This window comes from Perognathus longimembris, chromosome 5 (assembly GCF_023159225.1).
Source record: "Perognathus longimembris pacificus isolate PPM17 chromosome 5, ASM2315922v1, whole genome shotgun sequence".
NCBI classification, from domain to species: domain Eukaryota; kingdom Metazoa; phylum Chordata; class Mammalia; order Rodentia; family Heteromyidae; genus Perognathus; species Perognathus longimembris.
In genome coordinates, this window is record NC_063165.1 from 42,799,544 (window position 1) to 42,825,766 (window position 26,223).

The 26,223-nt window shown below is 37.4% G+C and overlaps 1 protein-coding gene across 1 annotated transcript in view; it reads left to right on the plus strand.

Annotated features, from left to right (window-relative positions):
- The window catches only part of Gap43 (growth associated protein 43), a 97,769-nt gene extending 76,932 nt beyond the window's left edge, over positions 1–20,837 (plus strand). The window contains exon 3 of the mRNA XM_048345987.1: positions 20,179–20,837. Coding sequence (XP_048201944.1) covers positions 20,179–20,267 — 89 coding nt within the window. The 3' untranslated portion in view covers positions 20,268–20,837. The remainder of the gene's footprint in view (positions 1–20,178) is intronic.
- Positions 20,838–26,223: the final 5,386 nt, after the last annotated feature.

A 26,223-nucleotide genomic window follows, 5' to 3' on the forward strand; every position in this document is an offset into this window, starting at 1 on the left:
GAATCTCTGTGGATTAAAATTTTTCTATTGCCAGGTGCCAGTATCTCATGCTTACAATCCTAGCTATTCAGGGGGATGAGATCTGAGGATAGTGATTCAAAGCCAACCTGTCCAGGAAAGTCCACGAGACTCTTATTTCCAATGAACCATGAAGGGTAGAAGTGGAGCTGTGGCTCAACTGGCAAAGCATTAACTAGCGTTGAGAAAAAAACTCAGGGAGAGCACTTAGGCTCTAAATTCAAGCTCCAGGGTGGGCACACACATACACACACAAAAAAATTCTATATGTCATAAATTATACCTCTCAGTACTTCATTTTTAATATGTTGAATATTTTTGCATTGTTGCTTATAGCTCAGTATTTTTCATAAGCATGTCATCAAAGGAACTACTGTGGTGAAATCTACAAAATATATAATATTCTAGGCTGAAATCAACATGTAAGCACACATGCACACACACATATATAAGCAAAATATAAGCATGTGTCTATTTTTCTCTCTATATATAGTTATATACAGTAAGATACTTACATATGTGTACATATATATTTAAGCACACATGCATATCTATCTATTCATCTCCAGACAACTCTGTCAATCATAATGATCAAGGCTTAAATCTCATTTCATCTATTAGATTTGCTCGTTTGGAACACAGTTGGTGGTGTAGGCAACTTCAAAAAAGCTTATGGGACTTACGAGTTTAACTATAATAGGTAAATTTGCCTGAATCAAGACAAAATACTGTAATACAAACAATAAATCTAGTCCATATGAATATAGAGAAATGCTGATAAGAGAGCTGTGTTCTTTATTATCGAAGAGTCTGGAGGTTCCTAATAGGTTTCTTATGGGGCACGTTTGTGTGTGACGTCATTTAGGAAGGAGAGTGAGAGATGTGGGTCTGGGATGGGAATGGATACAAAGTTGGATAATGAGAGAGGCAAAGAGCAAGGATGTCAGTGAGCCATGAAGAATTCAAATCCAAAAGGAAACTGTGGTCAGAAATGACCAAAACAACAGCAAGCAACTATAAAGCTCTAAAATCTATGGAGTGAAAGCTTCTGGTGATTGGAACCTGTCCATGACTATAAGAAGAGAATGTGCCTATATGCTTAATGATTTTCCCCTAAAGTTGTAAACCCTCATTTCTTACAAATCCTATCAACATTGCCAACATCCTCCTTTATTTGAGCAGCTGCCCAGCCCTAACATGTGGCATAGAAAATTGGGAGGAACAAGCAGGGAGAACGGAGCTGTGATTAATCTCTATTGCTGAGTGCTTAGTAAAGTGACACCCATTCTTGGGGATTTGAATTTCCTACTTCTGAGATTTGGGCAGGAAATTCTTGATCATGTCTGTTTACCATGGGATGTAGGTTTGCTAAGAATGTACTTTGTCGCTGGCAGGAGGTTGATGGTAATAGAATCATTCCAGCTCTGCTATTCCTCTTTAGCAACCTGTATCCTGACACCTGCTGGTTACAGGAAAATTTTATACTTTCTCATCCCATGTGTAATCCACAGGAGAGGAACAATACCAGGGTTAATGCCACTCTTTCACAAAGGGAATTTTGTTTTCTCTTATTGTCTCCCATATTAGCATCCCCTATGTCATCATTCCCAACCTCCCTTTTGCTTCCCCCATCACCATGCTCCCACCCAGATCTCCTGAGAATCATTGCTACTCAGCCCATCAGCCAAAGTTAGTGAGTTTCCATGGTAACGAGGCAGCTGGTGTCTAGACACTGAGAGATGCCTTGCAATTGAACTGCAAATCTAGTTTCTAACACACACACCCCACTCTTCCCTCCTCCTCTTTCCTTCCATTTCCTTTTTATTTACAGCCAGAATTAATGCCAACACTGGATGGAGTTTCCTTTTGACAGGCCATTAAAGAAGGAGGGGAAAAAAAAGAGGGTGAGAAACCTAAACTTACTGTCTTGTCATAGCCCTGTGGTAAGAAGACAAACGAAGTGACAGACTCTGATCTGGCTTACTCTTTCTTCCTTGGGAAGGATTTTATTTAATTAAAATATTTTAAATTAGAAAGCATTGCCACTAGTCCACTGGGAGTCGTAAGCATCTTTAAAAGCCAGGCAAAGCATTTTCAGGATGAAGCTCTTTCAGCTGATAGCTATGGGTTGGCATAGAATTTTTTTTTTCAGTCTCCAGGCAATCAATGTGATTTTTCTCTCTATAATGCTCAGGAAAATTACATGTCTTTGGTAGTACTGGATGGAAAGCTATAAAGTGGAATGTAGGCCAAAATAAGAAAGGCCCTTAAATGATACTTCTCCCTTATTTTCCCCAAGATAGAGAAAAATAACCCTTAACAATCAGAACCTGGCATGGTGCTCACGTGTTTGTTTTACAGCTTCCCATGAGCATAAAATATTTTATAGAATACCAACACCAAGCAAGAGTACTTTGTGTGATACATCATGACAAACCAAGACACAGACTACACATGAACCTTTTCCAAATCATAAGATGGTCATGTTCCTAGAGCATGGGTGATATAATGATAATTGCTTCATTCATCTGTCTTTCCTAGATGATATTTATGGAAATACCTAATTAGAAAATTACCCAGGATGTTCCAGTAAAGAACAATATTCTGCTTCCACCAAACCAAGTATCTAAATAAGCGTTTTCTAATCTCTTCTAAGAAGTTGCATGGTTTTTCAATATATATGTTGTCCATGGTTACAGCATGTAACCATGATCAAGTTCATAAATCACCCTGGTAGTCTTTGAAAATTTATTTTTTCTTCCACATCTGAATGTTTTCATTGTTATCTTTATCCCCAAAATTATTACCATGAAGTCTAAGATTTCGTAAAAACTTAATTTAGAAAACCAAGTTCACATGTTTTCGCCTAGGTTTAACACACACACACACACACACACACACACACACACACACTTCCACTTTAGTATTTAGACATTAGGATTAGGACCCTGGATGAAGGCCTGAGTCGGCAGTAAGAATAACAAAAGAAGGATGAGAAGGTCAGCAGACTTCATATATGGCCAGGAAAAATTACAAGAGGAGTATGACAATCTTTTAAAAGTTTTGCTCACTTTTATTGAAGTCACAAGACAAATAGTATCCCTTCTTTTAGAGTCAGCAGTGCCACAATGTCATTTTTCAGCATGAGATGGCTATTTTTACTATTACTTTCCAAGACAGAGAGGAAGCTTTGAAGAAAGCCAATCTGGGAGCTTTTGCTAAGAAGTCGGCATTTTTATTAGTGTCTTCTCCACCAATCCCTGAAATATATGCATGATGTCCTCTCATGTATCTCTCTAGGCCACAATGATGAAGTTATTGTCTATTTCTCTTTAGGTTGCAATCTAAACCTACCTTTGGAATCCATATCATTCTTAAGCTAGGATCATCGAAAGAGCCCCAGTCATCTTACAACTGGCTCAGCATCAACTCAGCTGGCCCCTTGCTTGGGCATAGTTCCATTAACCATACTTCTGCAGTTTGTATTGCCTAATTCTTCCAGCTTACCTCTTTCTAAGATTCTGGTTTCTCTGAGACTAGAGCCTGTCTTTATTTTCACCCATGGTCTCAGAACTGGAAATTTTTTCTCTCAAGCTTGTGATTAGAGAACCCTATTGTTTGCCAATAGATTTTCCTAAATGACCATTGTCTGTCTGTATTGGCTTCTTCTCTAGTTGCTCTGTTCCACCAGCTCTCCATGCCTGCTGTCTATTCTCTGAAATTTACCTGCTTTTGAACTACTTCCCTGAACCAGGTACTTTAGATATCATGTTACTTGAATCCAATTTCACCTTATCTCATTACCTACTACTGACTTCAACCCAAGAAACAATTATGTGTTTATTCTCCTTTCTCTTTGAACTGTGTTTACCATTTAACTCTCGGTTTTAAGTTCTTACTTTGTTTCCATTTTATAGCCTCAGAAAAGTGTGTTTCTGAAAGGAAAAAAATAACTGACATAAATGAACATATAGAAAGGGGATTTTTTTTTATTGTTGTTGGCTGTGGGGCTTGAACTCTGGGCCTGGGTGCTGTCCCTGAACTCTTCAGCTCAAGGCTAGTGCTCTACCACTTGAGCCATAGCATGTCTTCCAGTTTTCTGGTTGTTAATTGGAGATAGGAGTCTCAAGGACTTTCCTGCCAGGCTGGCTTTAAGCTGCAATCCTCAGGTCTCAGCCTCCTGAGTAGCTAGGATTACAAGCGTTAGCCACCAGTGCCCAGGTAGAAAGGGGATTTTTTTTTTTTTTTTTTTTGCCAGTCCTGGGCCTTGGAATCAGGGCCTGAGCACCTTCCCTGGCTTCTTCCCGCTCAAGGCTAGCACTCTGCCACCTGAGCCACAGCGCCCCTTCTGGCCGTTTTCCATATATGTGGTGCTGGGGAATCGAACTGAGAGCTTCATGTGTAGGAGGCAAGCACTCTTGCCACTAGGCCATATTCCCAGCCCTAGAAAGGGGATTTTAAACTTGGATTCCCAAGATAATGATAAAGCCACTCTGGTTATGTTTGTAGTGGTAGTGGTCAGGTGACACTGAGTATACAATATAGACTTGAAACTAGGCAGAGAAATATTTGGCAGTGAAATCTGGAATCTGATGGATATGACACAGGGAGTTGTTAACATTTTTGGTAAAGAAAGCAATATGCTTCCAGAGGACTTTAAGGTTTTAGAATATGGTAACAATAAAATAAATTTAGTGGTTATCTGAGTAGAGATCGTGACCGAATATTTTGAATCAGTAGTTGATAACCTAGAATTGAATCCTATAGTCATATGAGGGGACAGGAAAAGAAAACTAATTTCAGAATGAGCAAAAAGAATCTAGAAACAAGAGAAAAGCTATAGTCTTCACTGAAGTTAAGACAGAAGACTATTTTTTTTTAACCTGTGATTGTTTTGGAATCAGGATAAGTTTAGTTAAGGAAACAGGACGTGTGTGTATGTGTGTGTGTGTGTGTGTGTGTGTGTGTGTGTGTGTGTGTGTGTGTGTGTAGTTCATTTCTAATTGACAAACAATTCGCAACTCAGCTAAACATCCTGGAGAGAAAGAATGAGAATTTGAAGTCTCAGTATGTAGTTTTGTCAAAAAGTACAGGCAAAAGTAGAAAGGTCACCGTTTTGCCATGTTACAGGTAAACAAGGTTATTACTTCTGTGTCTTACGGAAGTCTCAAAAAAGAGAAGACAGAAAATAATGTGAAGAGTGTTCTTTGTGGTAAGCTGCTTTCTGAAGTTCAAAGGATGAGGGGGATTTCAGGAAGCAAAAGAAATGGGTGAATTTCTTTTTTTTTTTTTTTTTTTTTTTTTTTGCCAGTCCTGGGCCTTGGACTCAGGGCCTGAGCACTGTCCCTGGCTTCTTCCCGCTCAAGGCTAGCACTCTGCCACTTGAGCCACAGCGCCGCTTCTGGCCGTTTTCTGTATATGTGGTGCTGGGGAATCGAACCTAGGGCCTCGTGTATCCGAGGCAGGCACTCTTGCCGCTAGGCTATATCCCCAGCCCCTGAATTTCTTAATTCACTGTTTTCTGGAGCATAATCAATATTCAAAACAAGCAGTCAATGAAAGGTTGATAATAGTCGTAGATGGGAAAAGGTCTGTGATTTTATTTTTTTTTCTTTTTAATTTTGTTTTGGTGGATACAAGAACATAATTAGAAAAACAAAAAGTTATGGCTTAAAGCCAGCCCATAAAGAAGAGGAGAGGTGAGAAATAGATGGCATAGTTAATGGTTTCTTTTTTTTTTTTCATGAAGTTTGTTGGTTAAAAAGGAAAAGAACACATTTGTCAGCTCCAGGAGGAAAGAAACTATCTGTACATTTTTGAAAGGCTGTGTTGTATAAGAATATATCGACATATGTGCCTTACATTTTCCCAGAAGTCAAAGACTCATAAGGTATAGGGGATCCAGATGAGATTTCTGAAATAATCCAGTTAGAGCTGAAATAGCCTGTTGAGGGCATTGTCTACTTGCTGAGGCTGTCACAGGGAACTCCTGCATTAGGATGATGGCTGCAAGAAGTCCCACGTAGCCCCCATTCACACTGAGATTCCTGTATATGTCCTGACTACTTTTAAAGGAATGGCGATGTGAAGAAAGGGAGGTAATCGGAGGTAGTTTCTAGACTTAGGTGTGTCTTTGAAAATGCTTTCATTGGAGAAAAACCTTGGTTAGTAAAAAAGAAGACAAGATGGTTTTCAAATGGCATTTGTATATAATAAATCTGTAGTTCTACTGCAGCCGAGAGACAGACTTGCCATGAATTCTTATTTTTTTCCCTGATTATTGTGCCTCCAAATAATCAAATTGTTAACATTCTTTGCTACTAAATGTAAGTAAAAAAACTTGGAGTTCTTTACCAAAAAAAGCAAAATCAGTACAAATACAATTATTACTTTTCCAGTATAGTTCTGATTGTGTTTCAGTAAGTTCTGTTGATTCAAGAATTTTTTTTTTTTTTTTACTCAAAGACAGAACCATGATTTGACAGACTCAGGGAAAGCTAAGACATGAAATGTGTGCAAAATGAATCATCCCAGTTAGACATGGAGATTGCATCTATTTACCCATGTGCAAAGCTATCATACACATACCTTTTATAGGACTTCTCGGTTACAATAGTACTTTCTAAATTAATTTCAAAACAGTGAAACTATCAGAGTTGGCTTTTTAGCATTTTAAAAGCACTGGGACATCAGGAGAGGGGCTTGGGATGATAAATACTCTTACTTTCTTGACTTCAAGACAGAGTGTGGAGCCCATTTCCCAATGATTCTTAGATATGACAGCATTGTAGTAAGTTTAGTTACTACAATGGAATGGATTATTCAGCAACTCTTTCGTCATTTAACTAATGGTATTTACTAGAATAAATCTTAACTTCTTAACTCATGTTACTCTTTTCAGAGGTCCCTGTTTTTCTCTTTTCTGTGTACAATGTCTTCTTCATTTCTCATAATCTGAACATACGATATTGAGATTAGATAAAACAATAATCCTTACTGACTTTCCTGACTTTGCAAAGCACAAAGAGTATCTAAAATGATTTTTATAGCCATTAAAGCAAAGTGATATTGAATTACCTGTATTTCAATTAAAAATATGAGAGGAGAGAAGGAAAAGAGGATAGGCTAATGGAATAGACATGAACAGTACACCTAGGATTGCTGAGAATGTGAGTCTGAGCGTATGCAAGATGTAATCAACATTACAATCAACTCATCTCTGAAGGTTGGAAGGAGTCAGGCTCTTATGGATTTGCTATGGGATTTGTAACAAGTCCCATTCTGTGACTAATGACTAACATACATGTTCACGGTATATCAGATACAAGACATCTGATACATTTGATAATTCCTCCAGAATGCATGAGGAATAATTACAGAAAATTCTTTTGGGGGGTAAGTTAGAGAGAGCATCAAGTTGCTGGGATTCCTTACTTGATAATGCCCCCAAGCACAGGGGTGCTGTGTGGGAGTAGCAAGAATAACCCCAACAAAATGTTGGGGACCCCAGGGCCGTCAACATATGCTGTGTCCCTAGATGACAGCAAGTAGTTCTAGAAATTAAATAAAGAAGAAGAAGCTAGAAAATCTCACTGTACAGGACATTTTTTTAAGCTTACAAGACAAATTATTTATGAGAAGTCTAATGTCTTTTTCAAGTGTAGAATTCTGGAATTACAGTCAAATAAAATAAATTTTCTTCCAAGTGGATATGCTATCCTAAGCCTGGAGAATGGCTATTCCTTGCATACCAGCTATCTAGTGCAAGATGCACTACACAGCTGGGAATAGCCAGTGGCTTGGCTCTTCATCTCTTTAGTATGGTAAGCATATGTTTTAAAGTGGCTTTCTTTTCTTTTTAAACAAATGGAGCAAAGCCCAAAGATAAAGATATTTTCTTTTGAAATCACTGGCTGCTATTGTTTCGGGGTTAAATAGAGATTGTTCTGTCTTTAAGTGGAGGCAAGAGCAGAGATATCTGCGTTGTTTTTTTTTTTTTATATTACTATTCCAAAAGCCTGTATTCCAAATCACAATAAACCTGACTTTTCTTCTTTGCTGTCCTTCAAGTTGGTCAGTGGTTCACCTTGCCCTTTGAAATCATTGCTGGACGTTGGCCCCTGACTTCAAAGCCTTTTTCAAAGCACTATTTCTTTGTCCCTTCTCTTTCCTTTCCTTTCTTGCTTTTTTCTTTTTTTTTTGACTCTACAAGCAAAAACTTCTTTGTCATGGACATTTATTTTCTTTTCTTTTGACAAGATAACTTGGAGAAAGTTTCTTTCTCTTGTCTGCTAAGATTAGAGAAGCATGAATTAGTGGGAAAAGGAAGATGAAAACTCAGGTATTAGGTCCCCCCATAAGCCAGGAAATAGTACTGTGTTAGATTCAGGGGGTCCTTTATTTCATTTAAATTTCATTTTCTTCTTTAGCAACACATTTACGAGGTAGCTATTATCACCCCTACTTTGAAAGAATTAGAAATGCAGGAAAACTCATATATGCAACTCCTTAGTATAATAATGAGCACACAGTAAACACTAAAGCAAAGTCAGCCCCTTCCAGGCACGAATAATGAAAACCCAAACCTGAACACTTACTTAAGCATGTCACTTACGGTTAGATTCTCTTTCCTATTATTCTTTTTGGTTTTCTGAGGAAAGGCCATATTATGTATTCCAGGCCAGCTCCCAACTCAATCATCCTGCCTCAGCCTCCTAAGTGCTGGGATTATAGGGGTGTCCTTCTATGCCTTTCTAGACTTTATATCAATACATTCTACTCTTGTAACAATCCCATGAGGTGGGTACTAACCATTACTACCAATTATAGATAAAGGAAATGAGGGGATTAGAAATTAAGTAACTGAAGCCTTGCTAAGTATTGGAGAGAATTCAAATGCCAACGGTCTACCTCTTGATTATTCCTCTTCACTGCTACTCCACGTCCTTGCAGCCCAGCTATGATTAAGTACATTATGTACTTTTACCTTCTTTTATGTTTACATAATTTAGTATAAAGTACCAATTACAAATTTAAAATAAGAAGAAAAGATACAAAATTAAAAAGCATCTGATTTACAGTGAAATAAAGGATGATGGGGTCATGCTTCCCATGGCAGTAAACCACAGTAAAATTGGAGTTCATTTTCTCACCAAATATATTAAAATTTGGAACAACATTTGCTATTTCCTTTGGTCATAGTAGCATGACAAGCCTACATATTTTTTTTAATATTTTAAGGTTTAATTTATATATCAAAGACATTCTTAGAATTTTCCTATTCTTGTGAACATAAATATTATGTATATATCCTATACACACACACACACACACATATTGACAGGTATGTGTTAGATACTTAGAATTCACCAATGAGCATAATTTAAAAATCTATGTCTCTGTGGAATTTAAATTCTAGAAAATGTATTCTTTTCTTTTGAGTTCATGGTAAACTGAAGAAGACTAGAAAGGATACTACAAACTAGCATATAATACAGGACAGAAAATTCCCATAGGAAGAGAGTGTAGTGATTATTCCTAGAGTGGGCTTGGAGGTTGGAAACATCATGTGACCTAGGCCGTCATTCCTCCCAACCCTACTCCTCCCCTCAATTTTCTTGGTAGGCTATGCATTGAATTTTAAAGCTGCCTTCTCCTACCCTTCCCCCTACCTTCCTCTCAAGAACTGATTTTATATATCTCTTTTTGTTTTGGTAAACCACTTATCAAATCCGAAATAGTTGTTAGTTTTTACTCATTGAAAATTTTGATGTACATTATTTATGTTTAACAAAAATAGAAAATGTATCAGTGTAGTTGTGAGTCTCTATTTTGAAGGTAATGCTTGAAGGCATATATAGGATTTACTTTTTATTGGCTATAAACCAAGGGAAGTGGAGATCAGGTGGGTTCAGAGTCAGCTTAGGCAAAAAGTTAGTATGAAGCTCTCTCAAAAAGTAAGATGTGGCAGTATCTCCCTGTAATTCCAGCTATACAGGATTTTAGCTAAATAGCAACTAAAGCACAAAGAGACAGTGTAGACACCCTGTCTCCTAGTTTTCCCATAAAAATTCCTATAATTTTTTCATGCCCCTAGACAAAATATGTATTGCTAAATTCCCATAGATCCCACCTTCAATCTTATCCGTGGCCATGAATTTCCATGACTATTTGTGCCTGTCCTCCTAGGTCACTGAATTTGTAAATCTGAAGACACAGATATGTTTTTCTTGGTAGCTCCAATTCTCTTCTGGAATCCAGTGAAATTTCAAACCTAGAACTGAGGTTTGAAATTGCAAAGTATTTATTGTAAATGTAGTTTCTGAATGTTCATTGTATTGAAATATTTAGACTTGATTCTGACCTTCTAGAATTAAGTGTTGGCAAATCTATTATGTTCTGAAACAGAAACATAAATTGGCTATATATTTTGCTGATTTTACCCTAAGGCCTATTTCAACGAATTCATGGTAATAAACCAAACCACAAAATTCTTTTTCATAACCAAAGTGATGAACAGACATTAATTAACCTTTTCAACACTAATGTGACACACACGCAAAGATGTGAGGCTGGGCTCTCCACATGTGACTCTTGCTGTCCAGGTTCCTTGATTCTAGGAGACAGACAAAGGTCAAGGCTCTCCCTTTCCTGGGATGGCACTTCCATTTCCGGGTACCTGGACCCTTGGGAGAGACCTACCTTCTTTTCTTGCTCAAGGTGCCAGAGAACATGGAGGTGGAGGGGATGAGAGGAGCCCAAGGAAAAGGGAGTTAGGAGACACCACTCCTGCCACTTGGGACCAGAAAAAGGTGCCACTGAGACACCTCCAAACTCTGTTTTGGAGTGCTGGAGAATGAGGTCCCCCTCCCTCCCAGAGGCCATTAATTTTATTATTCATCCATTCAACAAGAGGCTATTGAAGAAAAAAAAAAGTGTTACTGAGTAACCTGCTATATTATAATTCTCTTTGACAACAAACTCAAGGCCCAAGTAGAATTCTCAGTATTTACTGTATTTGGCAAGTAGATGTGAACATATACATCTCAGCAATTGATTTATGTATTAATTTTAAGTAGAGGTTTTCAAACTCTTGCAGTGCATGGCCAAGCAATTTATTTTATGGCACCCTTAAGTGAAAGGAAATACTTAATAGCTCTGTTTATTGCATAGTTGGGGCTAGAGAGAGTAATGCACAGTGTCCAAGAGATATTATTTTTTCTTTCAAACTTAAAATACTGCACACACACATATTTCAAAATCATATTTTATTATTTTGTAGGAATAATATGTTTGTGCGTAGATATATGTATATAGGTATGTATATATGCATGCATACATACTGAAATGTATATATTTATATACACATACACAGCAAAGAGGAAAACACAAATCTCTAGGCTGTGATGTTTCTTATCATCACTCACTGCTACAATATAGCATTCCATCCTTGAGAGATATTTCCCCAAATCCCCATATCATTGTGATATGGGAATTGTTTATCCTTTTGCTGACTCCACATTCTTCCTTTCCTCCCACAAACTAACAGAAGCAATATCTCCTTAGAACTTGATTCAACTGCCAGCTTTAAGTGTAATTCATCTTGGAGGAGGAATGAGGGAAGAAGCCTACTTGACTTTTATGCTTGACTGTGATTGTTGTAAGGAGTAAAGTTAACAGGCTAAGAATGGAGCTTAGTGGCAAAGTGCTGGCCTAGCATGTATGAGAGGCCTTGGGTTCCACAAGCAGCACAATACATACACACACACAAAAAATAGTTATCATGATTTAATTTTATAGATTTATTTTATCATACTCCAGAAACCATCAATAGCAACTATGCAAATAATGGAAGTTTAAATTACATGACTCCAAGAGAGAAAGAAGATAGGACACTAATTTCTGATGATTTTATACAATATGTGGATAATCTTTAATACCTTTTGTAGGCTACTCAAATTATACCTTCTGTGGCTTTTGTTTTGATGGGATTTTTTTCTGTGTGCTGTACATTTTCTTTTTATTATTATATTATTATATTTTATTATCTTTAGTTGCACAAAGTGCTTACCACTAAACAAATCAGTTTGTCTTCTATAGACTAGAAATCCTGTATTCTACTTTAGCACCTATAAAAATATTTCTCTTCAAATAACAAACACTCATGTTATTTTCTGAGTAACTATTTAATTAACAAACCACTCATCCCCTTATTTTTAGAGTCAGAGATTTTACAGAAACATTCTGGGGGAGGATCTCTTAACCATGTGTCTGAGAAAGAAATTTTTGTTTGTTGCCATTTAGGAAATTGCTTTTCCCTTCCTGCAATGAAAATGTCCAACCTGATGGCTGGTATTAAATGGAATCATTTCTCCAAACCCACAGGTAGAACTAAAAAGTTCAACATACTACATTGTGCACTGAGTTTTATAAAGCCCTTTCCAATAGCTTTTTACAACTTTGTAATTGCTTGCAATAAGATGGGATAGGCATCATTTTCAATATTATCTTTACATTAGTAAACTGAAGTAAAGAAGGAAACCTGACTTATCTGCGTTCAAGGGATGAATTGATGGCAATCAAGGCTGTAATACAGCTTACTTTGGTCCTAAATTCTTTCTGGGAGAAATAAAAATAGTGTGTGCTGTGTTTGAGATGTCTCTGGACTCCATTTCACTGCCCTCAGGGTTTCTTCTTGATTGTATTCTCATTTGATACTCACTGAAAAACTTGAAAGGCATAATCATAAAGAAAGTATTACTGGGGCTGGGAATATGGCCTAGTGGCAAGAGTGCTTGCCTTGGATACATGAAGCCCTGGGTTCAATTCCTCAGCATCACATAAATAGAATATGGCAAGAAGTGTTGCTGTAGCTCAAGTGGCAGAGTGCTAGCCTTGAGCAAAAAAGAAGCCAGGGAGAGTGCTCAAGCCCTGAGTCCAAGGTCCAGAACTGGCAAAAAAAAAAAAAAAAAGGAAGTATTACTGTCTCTTTCAAGTATGCAGAAAGCAAAACGTGGGTAAATAGGTGTTATTTGGACACACACACACATTCAAATATGGTCAATGTCTTGAATATAACTTAAACATGGAAAATTAGTGAGGATATGAGTAAACTGAATCCCAGTGACCATTGAAAGCCATGCTCTAGGTTACAGATGCACAGCCGACACACAGCTCAAGAGAAAGTCCATGTAAAAAAACAAAAGGGCCATATGCACATTAGCTACCAAACTTTTCTTATTATGATTGCTTTTCTCTGAGGTCTTGAGGTGGTGGTGCTTAATATTCAAGAAAGATGAAAATAAAAAGGGAAAGGAAGCACACAGCCCAGCCCAGCCCAGCGGTGCCTGGTAGAATAATTGTGGGCATGGCCCCAGAATGATAGCGGCTTCTATTTAATCAATGTTGACAAGGCTGGGGAGAGCTGGGCAGGCCCCAAGAGGTAATGTTTTACTCGGAAATCCACTCAACCTAATTTCAGTAATGTAGGGCTGTGGAGGGGTCTGGACTGGAGCCAGGAAACAGGGCCATTAGAACTCCATGTGGGCACTGGCAGCTGGGAGCGCCACCATCTCTCCAGCAACATCGCAAACCGGCTGTCTGGCTGAGTGCACAAGCAGTCGCTGTCGCATATGCTCCTGGTGTTTGCTCACCAACAGAATGCACACACTTGCCACGTCTCACCCTTTCAAGGAAATGAATGGAATGCCCAAAGGCAAGAACCACTTCCAGAATCTATTTCAGAGAAATTCAGAAAACCAGGTTGCCATACCTTAAAAAAAAGGGTTATTATAAAGGTGATGTACAGTAACTACTGCTTCACACATCAGGAAAGGAGCACATTTCTTTTTGGACAATGTCACCCCTTCCTTTGTTTTCTCCTGTTTTTGTTTTTTTTTTTCCCCTCCCATCCTTGCCCACAAGTTGTAATAGTTCATTTTCAACACAGCATTTGTTCACCCTTTGGGCATACAGTTTTTAAAAACCACTGTGAAGTTGTGTCTCTGAATCCCACTTGCCTTTTGAAACTACTACCACAAAGTTTCAAATAAGCATAGAAATAACTTACATCCTTATTGCATCCTTATCTTAATGTGATTGGGATCTTTCTTAAGACTAGTAATTGTGGACCAAGATGTGAAAACTAAGCATTGCTGTTTTTCAGAATATATGCAGTTGCTGGATATAGTGGGTACAATCTTGTAATTTCAGTCCTTTGGGAGGCAGAAACAGAATTTTAGTTAAAAGCCAGCTTGGATTATGTAGTAAGACTCTGTCTCAAAAAAGCCAAAGACACAAATAGAATGAATTTCATAGATTCATCAACAATAGTCAAGTTTGCCAGGTGCTGGGGGCTCACACCTGTAATCATAGCCACTCAGGAGGCTGAGATCTGAAGATTGATTCAAAGCCAGCCTGGGCAAGAAAGTCTGAGAGACTCTTATCACCAATTAACCAACCAATGAAACTGGAAATGGAGCTATGGCTCAAGTGGTAAAGTGCAATAAAAGCTTTGAGACAGTGCCCAGGCTCTGAATTCAAGCCCCAGCATGTACATGCACACGCACACACAGCTTGGAAAATCATGCAGTGGTTAAGGGGTTACGGACTGTATGATACAGCATAAAGACCTCTCTCTTTCTCTCTCTCTCTCTCACACACACACACATGCACACACACACACACACACACACACACACACATAGTACATACTGCATCTTAACCTGGCCACTGTAACAAAATACTACAACCTAGAGTGCATTACAAATTTAGTTCTAGCAGAAATTTAGTACTCATAGTTTTGGAGTTTGAAAAGTCCAAAGTCAAGGAAGTGGTTTCATGAAGCAAGGTAGAAGGAATGAGCTGGCTCTCTGGGGTCTCTTGTCTATGAACATCCATGCCAATCATGGCTGCTCCACCTTCATACTCCAGCTACTTCCTAGAGACCACACCTCTAGTACCATTATCTCAGGAATTTAAACTTTAACATGACTTTTTTTTTTTTTTTGGTGGGAAGGGTATCACAAAACGTATCACAGCATTGATACAGTTATCAAAATAATGGGGGTCCTGTTAGCTTTCTATGTTTAGCATGAGTAAATGTACTGCTATTCAGTGGTGAGCTAAATAAGGAGACTAATGGTCTGCTCTTTAGCTTTCTGGATTTCTGTTCTTACATTTACAACTCTGAGTTGGACTTCCTAGCCATCTCCAGGCCTGGTTAATTTTACTTCCTTGTTCCATATCACATCAGTCACAAATCAGTGGGTTTTTTTTCTTTTTTTTCCATCTACAGCTTCTGAAGTAGCAACTGTCACAGAGGGAAGCTGGTCTTCTAGATGAGAAATATGGTTATTTACCCTAATTGGACGATGGTAATTGGAGTGACCAGCTGCCCTCAGCCATTCATCTGTCTCTGACACTCACCATGATCATCAAAGTTTTTTTTTGTACAAATACGGAAGATTACATAGCATGCAAATTCATCTCTAGCACTTACAAATTATGTAATTAGTACCAGAATGTGCCAACATCAGATTTGCTATTATAAAAGACTAATCAGGGTCTTTCCCACCACTTTGAGCTGCTTTTAGCAAGAGTAATTTCAGACTTGAGAGACTCCAGTACTCTAAACCTGTTGACTCCTTCCCTTGTTTGTACCTGAAGTCCATACATTCTTCTCATGCTGGGTCTGTAAAGCAATCTAGACTAAAAGCTGCCTGGAAGAATGGTTCAACCCTAAAATGGAATTTGCTGCCGTTGAGTATCAGTGTGTTTGAGTTTAGGGAAATTACTTAATTTTCCTTTGCCTCAATATGTACAGTGACAAAATAAAGTGATTAGAGAAGCATCTGTGAGAATAAAAGGAAATGCTACAAGTATAAGAAAAGTCACATTTTAAATATTACTCTTATCTAAATAACTTATACAAAATATCTACAATTTCATAGTTTATTCCTAGTTATTGAGTAAAATTGGTTAGATACGAAACTATATAATCAATATGAGTTGTATTTGGGTTGGCAAAAGAGGGGAGGAAGGAATAAGAAGCAATATGGGCCAGATGCTGGTAGCTCACACTTGTCATCCTAACCAAGAAGCTGAGATCTGAGGATTGTGGTTCAAAGCCAATCCAGGGAGGAAAGTCCATTAGATTCTTTTCTCTTACCATCAAAAAACCAGAAGTGGCCCTGTGGCTCCATGTGGTAGAGTGCTATCTTTGAACACAAAAGCTCAATGGACAGTGCCTAGACCCCTAGTTCAAGCCCCACAACTGACAAAAAAAAAGACCCAACAAAACAATATCGAGTTCTTTCTTGTTTTCAGACTCAAATCAACCTTTCTGTTTTTAACAAATTCTCCTTGGAGATAAAATTCTTTCATTTGTTTGTTAGTTTGTTTGTTTCCAGTCCTGGGGCTTGAACTCAGGGCCTGAGTATTATCCCTGGCTTCTTTTTGATCAAGGCTAGTACTTTGCCACTTGAGCCACAGCGCCACTTCTAGCTCTTTCTATATACCTGGTGCTGAGGAATCGAACCCAGGGCTTCATGTGTGAGAGGCAAGCACTCTACCACTAGGCTATATTCCCAACCCCATAAAATTCCTTCTTAAACTCATATTTATTGTCTCATCAAAGTGAATCTAGCTACAGTAGGTAAGGTCACAGCTGATATAATAGGTATAAGCACACATCTCTCATTTAGATGTAGGATTTTAAAAAAATGCCTTCTTAGCTGGTTTCACTTTCCATTCTGAAAGATTGGAACTTCACATTGTTTCTGCCCTTTGTGGCTTTCCATGCAGATTCTTGGTGGCCTATAAAAATTATACTGAACCTACAGAGTAGACATATTTGTTTCTGCTAAGTAGTCAGTTCTTCACATAAAAGAAATTTGCTTAATGTTAAATAATCAGATGGAAAAATTACTCTTCTGTCATACAAGACAAAATGTATGTATAATTAATTGTATATGTTCTGCTAAATTGAGTTTCAGTTAAATTAATGACATTTTCTTTTTTAATTATCTAACTGAACTCCATTGACTTTAATTTTGGGGGGTTTACATTTTAGGATCATTTTTGGCTCTTTTGGTTCTCCCTTTTAAATTTCCTTCCTTTTGATCCCACAGTTATAAATTTCTCCCCTTGCCTAACCTCCATCCTCTTTTTGCTTGAGATTCCTAATTTCCCTCAAATCATACTTTTTATTTCCCCAACATTTACTTTAGTAAAAACAAGATGTCTCCTCCTCCAAATGATCCTTCTATATGCTGCTGCATAGTTGTAAACAATATTATCTTGCATTTGTAGTTTGAAAAACTCATTAAATTTTTGTTTCATGGAACTTTTAAGAATCTTAAACTACCTTGGGCAAAACTTGTGATATCCAAAGGTTTGGGCCAGGCCAGAAACTGCAGGTTGCCAAGGAAGGACCTCAATGAAATAGATGTAGGAGCTTTCTGTGGCAGAAAATTAAATAGCTCATTAGCACCCCAAAATTATATAATCCTTGAGAAACACTGTTGGTAGGTACACAGTATCATAATGATCAAAACTGTGAGTTCTTTTCATCCAAGAACTTGAAATTGTGTATTGTTCTTGAAGAGTTAGTTGGCAGTTAGTGGGCAGTTGGTTTTCATCTGCCAGCTTGAAAATGAACACCCTTTAAAAAATTACTGTAAAGGTGATGTAAGAGGAGTTGCAGTTACATTAGTCAGGTAATGAGTACATTTCTTTTTGAACTATCCCACCTCTTCCCTCTTTCTCTCCCAGTTTTTCTCTCCCAATCCTCCTCAACAAGTCCATTTGCAACATAGTGTCTAGTGAGTATCACTGCTGGATTTATTCACCTTTGGTCTCACCATTTCTGTGTTCCCTCTTACCTTCCTCAAAACAGATAAACTTACATACAAGACAAAAGGTACAGAAGTATAAAACAATAACAAAGTATAAAAAAAAAAGAAAAAAACAGAAAACCCAAAATAAAAAGCAAAATAAGAAATAATCTCTTGTCTCCATTTCTTGGAGTTCATTTGGATAAACATCATTTTATAAAAAAAAAAATATGCAAAGCTACTGAGCCTTTGTTATCCTCTCCTGAGAATATCCTTCTTTGGTCTCACTGTGTTAATGTGTGGAGTCCTGTTTATCATGTCCAAGTATAATTTTTAGTCTTATTATCCATTGCATTTTCTTGCAGATTTATAGGCACATTCTAATTACTACAAATGAGGAAAACCATGTAGCTTATGTTTCTTTGGGTCTGGCTTACTGTGCTTAATATAGATTTTTCCAAGTCTCCATTTCCTTACAAATGGTGCAATCTCATTCATTCTGATGGAAGCATATAATTCCACTGTGTGTGTATACCACATTTCTTGATCCATTCATCTACTGAGAGGCATCTGGATTGATTCAATATCGTGGCTATGGGAAACAATACTGCAATGAACATGGTTGTGCTAGTAGCTTTAGTGTGGCCTTATTTGTGGTCTATTGGATAAATTTCCAGGAGTGGAATTACTGGGTCATAAGGAAGCTCTATGTTTATTCTTTTGAGGAACCTCCTTACTACTTCCCAGAGTAGTTAAACAAGTTTAAATTCCCACCAAGTGTAGTAGGGTTCCTTCCTCACCATATTTCTACCAGCAACTTTTATTGTTTGTTTTCTTGATAATGGCTGTTCTAACTGGGGTGAGGTGGAATCTCAATATTATTTTGATTTTCATTTCTTTTATGGTCATCAATGTTGAACACTTCTTTATGTGTCTATTGGCCATTTTTAGTTCTTCTTCTGGGAAGTCTCTCTCTAAGTATTTATCTCATTTATGAATTGGGTGTCATTTCTTTGAGGGTTTGTTTTGAGGGGGTAAATTTTTTGACCCTAAGTATATTTTAGATATGAGGCCCTTGTCTGATGCATAGCTAGTAAAAGTAGTCTTCCATGCTGTGGGCATTCTATTTATCTTGTTAGCTATGTCCATTGCCATACAGAAACTCTTCAGTTTGTTGCAATCTCAATTATTCAGACTTTCTTTGATTTATTGTGATTCTGGATCTTTATTTAGGAAGTTTCAACCCATGCCTAGGAGCCCTAGTGTTTCCCCTACCCCTTCCTGTAATAATTTCATGGCACATGTCCTTACATTGAGGTCGTTGATCCATTTGGAACTAAAATCAACACCCTTTAAAAGTATTTTTACATAATAGCAGGTTGTATTCATAGAATAACTCTGTTTAGGAGATATGTTATAAGTAGTTGAGAAAATAAATTAGTTTATAACATTAGTTCAAAATGAGTCACTGAGCTCCATGCTGGTGGCTTATACCTATAATCCTGGCGACTCAGGAGGCTGAGATTTGAGGATCATGATTCAAAGCCAGCCCACATAGAAGATCCATGTGACTATTATCTGTCATTAATCAGCAAAACACCAAAGGTGAAAGTGTGGGTTAAGTGGTAGAGTGTGATTGTTGAGCATACCCCACCCCACCCCCCAAAAAATCAAAATGTGAGTGCTTGAGGTCCTGAGTTCAAGCCCTGGTACTCGCACATACATTATTAGCCTAATAAAAATCCCACTGGCTCCAGTTTATCTTTCTAAGAAAAGCTAGCAGATAGTGACATGAAGAGAAGACAATAGTGTGAGATTTATTTTAGAGGAAATATACAGAAATACTAACAGCAGAAATGGTATCACTGTTCTTATAAAATTGGTGTGTTTCTATCACCTGTCAATCTCATTTACAACAGAAAACCAAGATTAATGCTGATTCTGTACATGACACACATGCTACCCAATATATTGATGGCTTGACTGTGAACTGAATGGCTAAACAACGCAGTCATTGCTATTGCATGGCCAACTTGCTCCTAACCTCATACCTTTTTCTTGAGGTCTTCCATTTTTGCTACGGAGCAGCTTTTCCTTGAGGTAAATGCTTCTGGAGTTGGAAATTATATTAATGGAATACTTTTTATCTTAAAGCTGGAAAATTGCATCGATTCATTGTATTAATTAAAAATAACTTGTATTAATGGAATTCTAATATTCTCTTTTTATCTGAAGGCTATGAAAAGAACAAATGCATTACATTTTCATAGAGCTAAGACTAAATAGTAACTCTTCCTCTCTCTCTCCCATCTTCTTTTCTTCTCAGAAGCTGTAGATGAAACCAAACCTAAGGAAAGTGCCCGGCAGGATGAGGGTAAAGAAGAAGAACGTGAGGCTGACCAAGAACATGCCTGAACTTTAAGAAATGGCTTTCCACGTCCCAAACCACCCCTCTCCTGAAACCTGTCTCTCCTACCCTCTCTAATCTCCACTCTAAAGTTCCCCTTCCTGTCCTGCTCACGTCTGTGAGTCTGTCCTCTGCCCCCACTAACCCTCTCTTCTCTGTGTGGCAAACATTTAAAAAAAAAAAAAGCAGGAAAGATCCCAAGTCAAACAGTGTGGCTTAAACATTTTGTTTCTTGGTGTTGTTATGGCGAGTTTTTTGGTAATGATGATCCAATCATTTTGGGAAATTCTTGCACTGTATCCCGGTTTTTTGATCTGGTGCGTGTGGCCCTGTGGGAGTCCACTTTCCTATCTCTATCTCTCTCTCTGTTCCAAGTGTGTGTGCAATGTTCCGTTCATCTGAGGAGTCCAAAATATTGAGTGAAATCAAAACCATTTTTGTTTCCTTCTTTTCAATGTGATGGAATGAACAAAAAGGAAAAGAAAAATACGTCAAAAACCCAGTTTGTTTTAAAAATAAATAAATAAAGGAAATGTGCCAATTAGCGTAACTTATGGCTCTAAGGCTCCTTTTTCAATCTGAATATTAATAAATCATGAGAGTAATCAAATTCCAGTGGCTCTGTGTTTCTTTTTTCACCCTCCTCTTAGTTGAACGGTTGTAGCAAATCTCTTTCATCTGTTTCATCTTGGCCTGGTTCTTCATTATGACACCAACAACCCTGATAAGCAAAATATAGACTCTAGTCAGGACTAACAACTCTAATCTTTGGGTAATAGTGGCATTTGAATGACGTGCTGCTATAACAAAGAACCATGAAATGGCTGGTGTAAACAACAGATATTTATTATCTTGTAGTAATGGAAGCTAGAAGTCTCAGAGTACCAGTGTTAATTCCTTCTGAAGAATTTAAGAAAATGATGAAAAATGAAGAGTTGCAGGCCTTTCTGTGGCTGGCAAGTGGCTAAATTCTCCATCTGCCTCTTCTTATTTTCCCCTTTGTGTTCAAATTCTCTTTTTTCTAAAGATAGTATTCATATTGGATTAAGCTCCCATCTTCAGAACCTCACTTTAAATTGAGTGCCAAGATCCTATATCCATATATACTTGGAACTCAGGTCTTGGATTTGCTAAGTCATTCACTTGAGCCATTCCCCAGGCTCTTTTAGATTTAGATTTTTTTTTTATTTTTTATTTTTTTGGTCAATTGTGGGGCTTGAACTCAAGGCTTAGGTGCTGTCCCTGAGCTGTTTTGCTGAGGCTAGCACTCTATCGCTTGGAGTCACAGCGCCACTTTTGGTTATCTGGTAGTTGTTTGGAGATAATCTCACAGACTTTCCTTCCAGGGCTGGCTTCAAACTGTGATCCTCAGATCTCAGCCTCTGAGTAGCTAAGTTTACATGCATGAGCCACCAGCACCCAGCTGCATCAGACAGTTTTTGAATAAAGTTTTCCATTTATGCCCAAACAAACTTTGCTACCCATGTACTTAGCAAACTTTTTGCCAAGGCTGATTAGGAAATGAAATTTTTCTGATCTGCAAAATAATTAGGATTGCAGCCTATTATAATAGACTCCAAAACTTGCTTTTACTAAAATAACCTTCAGTATTTTCATGATTCAGAAGAAGTTTCATTTATCCAATGGACACTTGTTCCAGGTTGTACTAGGTTAACTACTATACAGCTGTTCACATGTCTTAAAGACTCCCAGATTCATTGCAATTGTAGATGGTGATGTACCTTCAGTACATCCATTGTCAGTTATCTTTAAATTTCCTTCCAGCTTCAGTTATTCCAAGTAACTTTTGTGAGAATGTAGAGTTCCTATGAGAAACAAGGCAAAGCTTCTAAGTCCTCAAGAATCTATACTTCTTTTCCTTCTTAAATTTGTGAAATTAATCCTGAGGCAAATTCATAGGCAATCATACTCTGCAATGGCCTTAAGTTTCTCTTTATAGAGAAGCCTGGTCAGCTGACTCCCTTCAGAGTTCCATACTTCTTTGTAGGTAGATTTTTCTATGTTTGCAAAAGAAAATGGAATTAAAGATGATGTCATTAAACTGATAGAGATCATGAAAAATATCATCTTTGCAAGTAGAATCTATACCTTGGTAACTCTGTGCTTGCTTAGTACTTCAAAGAAAGCTGATGTCATACCAAAAAAAAGAGTCCATCCTGAATCAAGGAGGTAAGAGTCTTTCTTGGTGAATGACACTAAATAAAATTTTTATTGAGAAGTAAACTGATCTCTCTAGAGATCAGAAAGCATCAGTGCCATCTATTTCAGCAACTTAAGAGTCTTGACTTTGCCAGGTGCTGGTGGCTCATGACTGTAATCCTAGCTACTCGAGAGGCTGAGATTTGAGGATCATGGTTCCAAGCCAACCTGGGGAAGTAAAGTCTGTGAGACTTTTATCTACAATTAGCCATCAAAAAGCCAGAAGTAGAGCTGTGACTCAAGGGTTAGACCCCTTGGGTTGAGCAAAAAAGGGTTGAGCAAAAAAAGCTCAGAGGCAGTGCCCAAGCCCTGAGTTCAAGCCTCAGGACTGGAACCAAAACAAACAAACAAGCAAACAAAAAACCTACTTCATTTGTGAAAAAAGAAACAAGGAGAGAAGCAATGCAAATATGGTGGAGGGAGATCAATTTGTTCAAAGTACACTGTGTGCGTATATGGAAATACCATGGTAAAATCCCTTCATACTACAAATGTATGTTAATTCAAAAAGGAAAACAAAACAAAGCAACATAACTTTTATTTCAGTCTGAGTTGGTAGGATTTCCTTGAAGAATTTTGGGCATACATGCCTGAGGCTTATTCAATCCGAATGGACTCTCATAGGTATGAAAAGGAACTAGGAAAGGTCATTTATGAATTGGAGCCAACTCATATAGTCTGGCTGACATAGATCGTTTTGCTTTAATAATCCTATTTTAATTGCCCCTCTATATTGAAGAAACATTGCTATGAAGAGGAACAATTTGATTTTTTTCAAACACAATTCTAAATGTCTACTACTTAATCCATATTCATGCTGAAAGCTATAGCCCTGGATTTTTAAAATGTATATCATTATACACTATGTAGTGGGATTTAAAAAAAAATCTTAGGCCAATGCTGTAATTTTATTTTTAATTGCAGGTAATTATTTTTATTTGATTTATAATCCCTTGATTTATTAATATAACTGTAAAGATGGGAAAGATCTGAGGAGGCACATAAGAAATTTTAAAATCCTTACTGAAGATAATTACAGACTTCCCTTTGATACAAAAGATGTCACACTTATGCACAATGCACACAAAGTAAAGGTAGTATTGAAAAGTATGGAGCACTCAAGACTTAGAAACGTAGTTCCTAGGGCCTGGGAATATGGCCTAGTGGCAAGAGTGCTTGCCTTGTATACATGAAGCCCTGGGTTCAATTCCCCAGCACCACATATATAGAAAATGGCCAGAAGTGGTGCTGTGGCTCAAGTGGCAGAGTGCTAAGCCTTGAGCAAAAAGAAGCCAGGGACAGTGCTTAGGCCCTGAGTCCAAGGCCCAGGACTGGCCAAAAAAAAAAAAAAAAAAAAGAAGAAGCATAGTTCCTAAATTAATATAATAATTAATATAATACAACATTTAAGTTGTTGATACTAAAATATCTATAACTACATTGCTCTGAAAAATCCAAACAAGATTGGAAACAAGTACAAAAGTCTCCAGTATAGATAGGTGATGAATATAGTAATAAGATCTTACTATGGGTACTAGAGATAATACATCTCATTGATAGAAAAACTCTGGTCTTTTCTATCAAATGTGACTTTTTTTGGTCCAAGCTGCATTATTTGGATCTGAAATGCTCAATCATGCTATAATAAAATTTGAGTCTTTCTAATAGAATTCTTTTATTTTTCCTTTTTTTTTTTTTGATCAGTTCTGGGGCTTGAACTCAGGGCCTGGGCTCTGTCCCTGAACTTCTTTTGCTCAAGGCTAGCACTCTACCACTTGAGCCACAGCATGACTTCTGGCCTTTTCTCTTTACATGGTACTGAGGAATTAAACCCAGGGCTTCATGCATGTTAAGCAAGCACTCTACCACTATGCCACATTCCAGGCCCTAAAATAGAACTCTTCATCCCCTTTATTTTACCTACACTTTGACGGTTTTCCATTCATTTTCACCATTCTGATCTACCCAGTGGCTTAGGTCAGGAATCTGACATCTTCTTTCTTTATATAATATTTAATTCTTGAACAAGCCTGCTACCATGGGCTTCTATAAGAAAATGGGGATAAAACTTTTCTCAATCCTGTATAACCTTGGTCAGTTGAGGTGATCTGAATGTTCTTTGACAGAGTTAATTTCCATATTCAGCTCCTAGGAACATTCAAGGAAGACATATTAAATATTTTCTTATGTTAAAGACAATGGGAGGTCTCCAAAATGAATTATTCTCAACATTAGCCAGTCCCATGAAAGCCAGAACTGAAGTTGGCACAGAAGTCTGGACAATAGAAAAACAAAATTAATCAATGATTTTAAAAATAGATATTCTAAAGACCATTATAGTTTCCCATACACTGCTTTGTCGTGGAAGCATAGCTTCTATTCAATTCACTATAAAAATAACTTGACTGGTCCCCCGTCCAACTACATGTCAGCTAATGAGGGTAACATTGAAATGTATGCTTCTTTAATTTCAAAGAGAACCTACCTCTCTTCCCTGGAAATTAAACTTCTAATCTGTGTATCATCTAGGCAAACCCTACAGCTGTACTTAGCACCACTTTCAGTCATACTGTTATTTCCTCCATGATTAAAATTTGTCCTTTCTCAATTCAGTCAAAAGGAATGTGCACAAGATTATAGCTATGAAAATGATGAGTCCTTAAATGCTTTAGGAGGATACTACCAAAGTAGCAAGGACATTCTGGATGCATATTTTCCAGCACATTAGCTGTCTGATTTGTTTTCTTACAGGTGAGTGTTATTGTAATGACAGCATGTTTAATGTTACAGATGTTAACTTCCCCACATGCATATTTAGTGGAGTGAGATGTCTCCATATAGGATATATAACTGTTTCTGGTTAACCTTGCATTATGGAAGGAAGCACATGGTTTGCCACAAGGAATTTTAAATAGTTTTTCTGGGAATGGTGGTATGTCTATGATTCTAGTTTCATTGGAAGAATTAGGCTAGAGGATAATGAATTTGAGGCTAGCCCAAGCAAAGTTAGTGGGAATCTATCTAGGAAATGGGCAAAGGGTGTAGATCAAGTGGTAGAATATTTGTCCTGTGAGTCTATGTATAACCTTGGGTTTAATACCCACTACTGAAAAAAACAAAGCAAAAAAAACAAACCCAACCCTAAAACAGTTTTATTGTCCACAAAATTCATTTTGTAGTAGAAAAGCAAGATTACAAATAGTCCATACTTTAAGGAGTCTAAGTCAAGAAATAATAACGATACCTGCATACTCATATTTATTGTCATACTATTCATAACAAAGTATACATTTGGTACGCATCAACCAATGAAAGAATAGTGAAAGTGTGGATCATATACATAATAGATGAGTTCATAATAAAGCAGCATGAAATTATAACATTTCCAGGAAATCGGGTGGAATTGAAGAAAATCATGTTGAGCAAGATTAAACCAACTCAGAGTGACAAGAATCACACATTTTTGCTTACATGAAGATTCTAGACTTACAAAAGCAGAAATGATAGGACATGATTGTAAAGGGGTATTGTTTGTTGGAGAACCAGCAGGAAATAGAGAAAGGGAAAGAAGAGGCTGACAAGGATTGACTATGATTAAAGTACATTGTATGCATGTATGTAAATGTTACCACTAAATCACTTTATGTGATTACAAAAAATAAAAAAGTGATATAGAAAAAAAAGGCAAAAATATAAAAAATAGGAATAATCTATAATGTACTGGCAAAAATTAAGGAACACGAA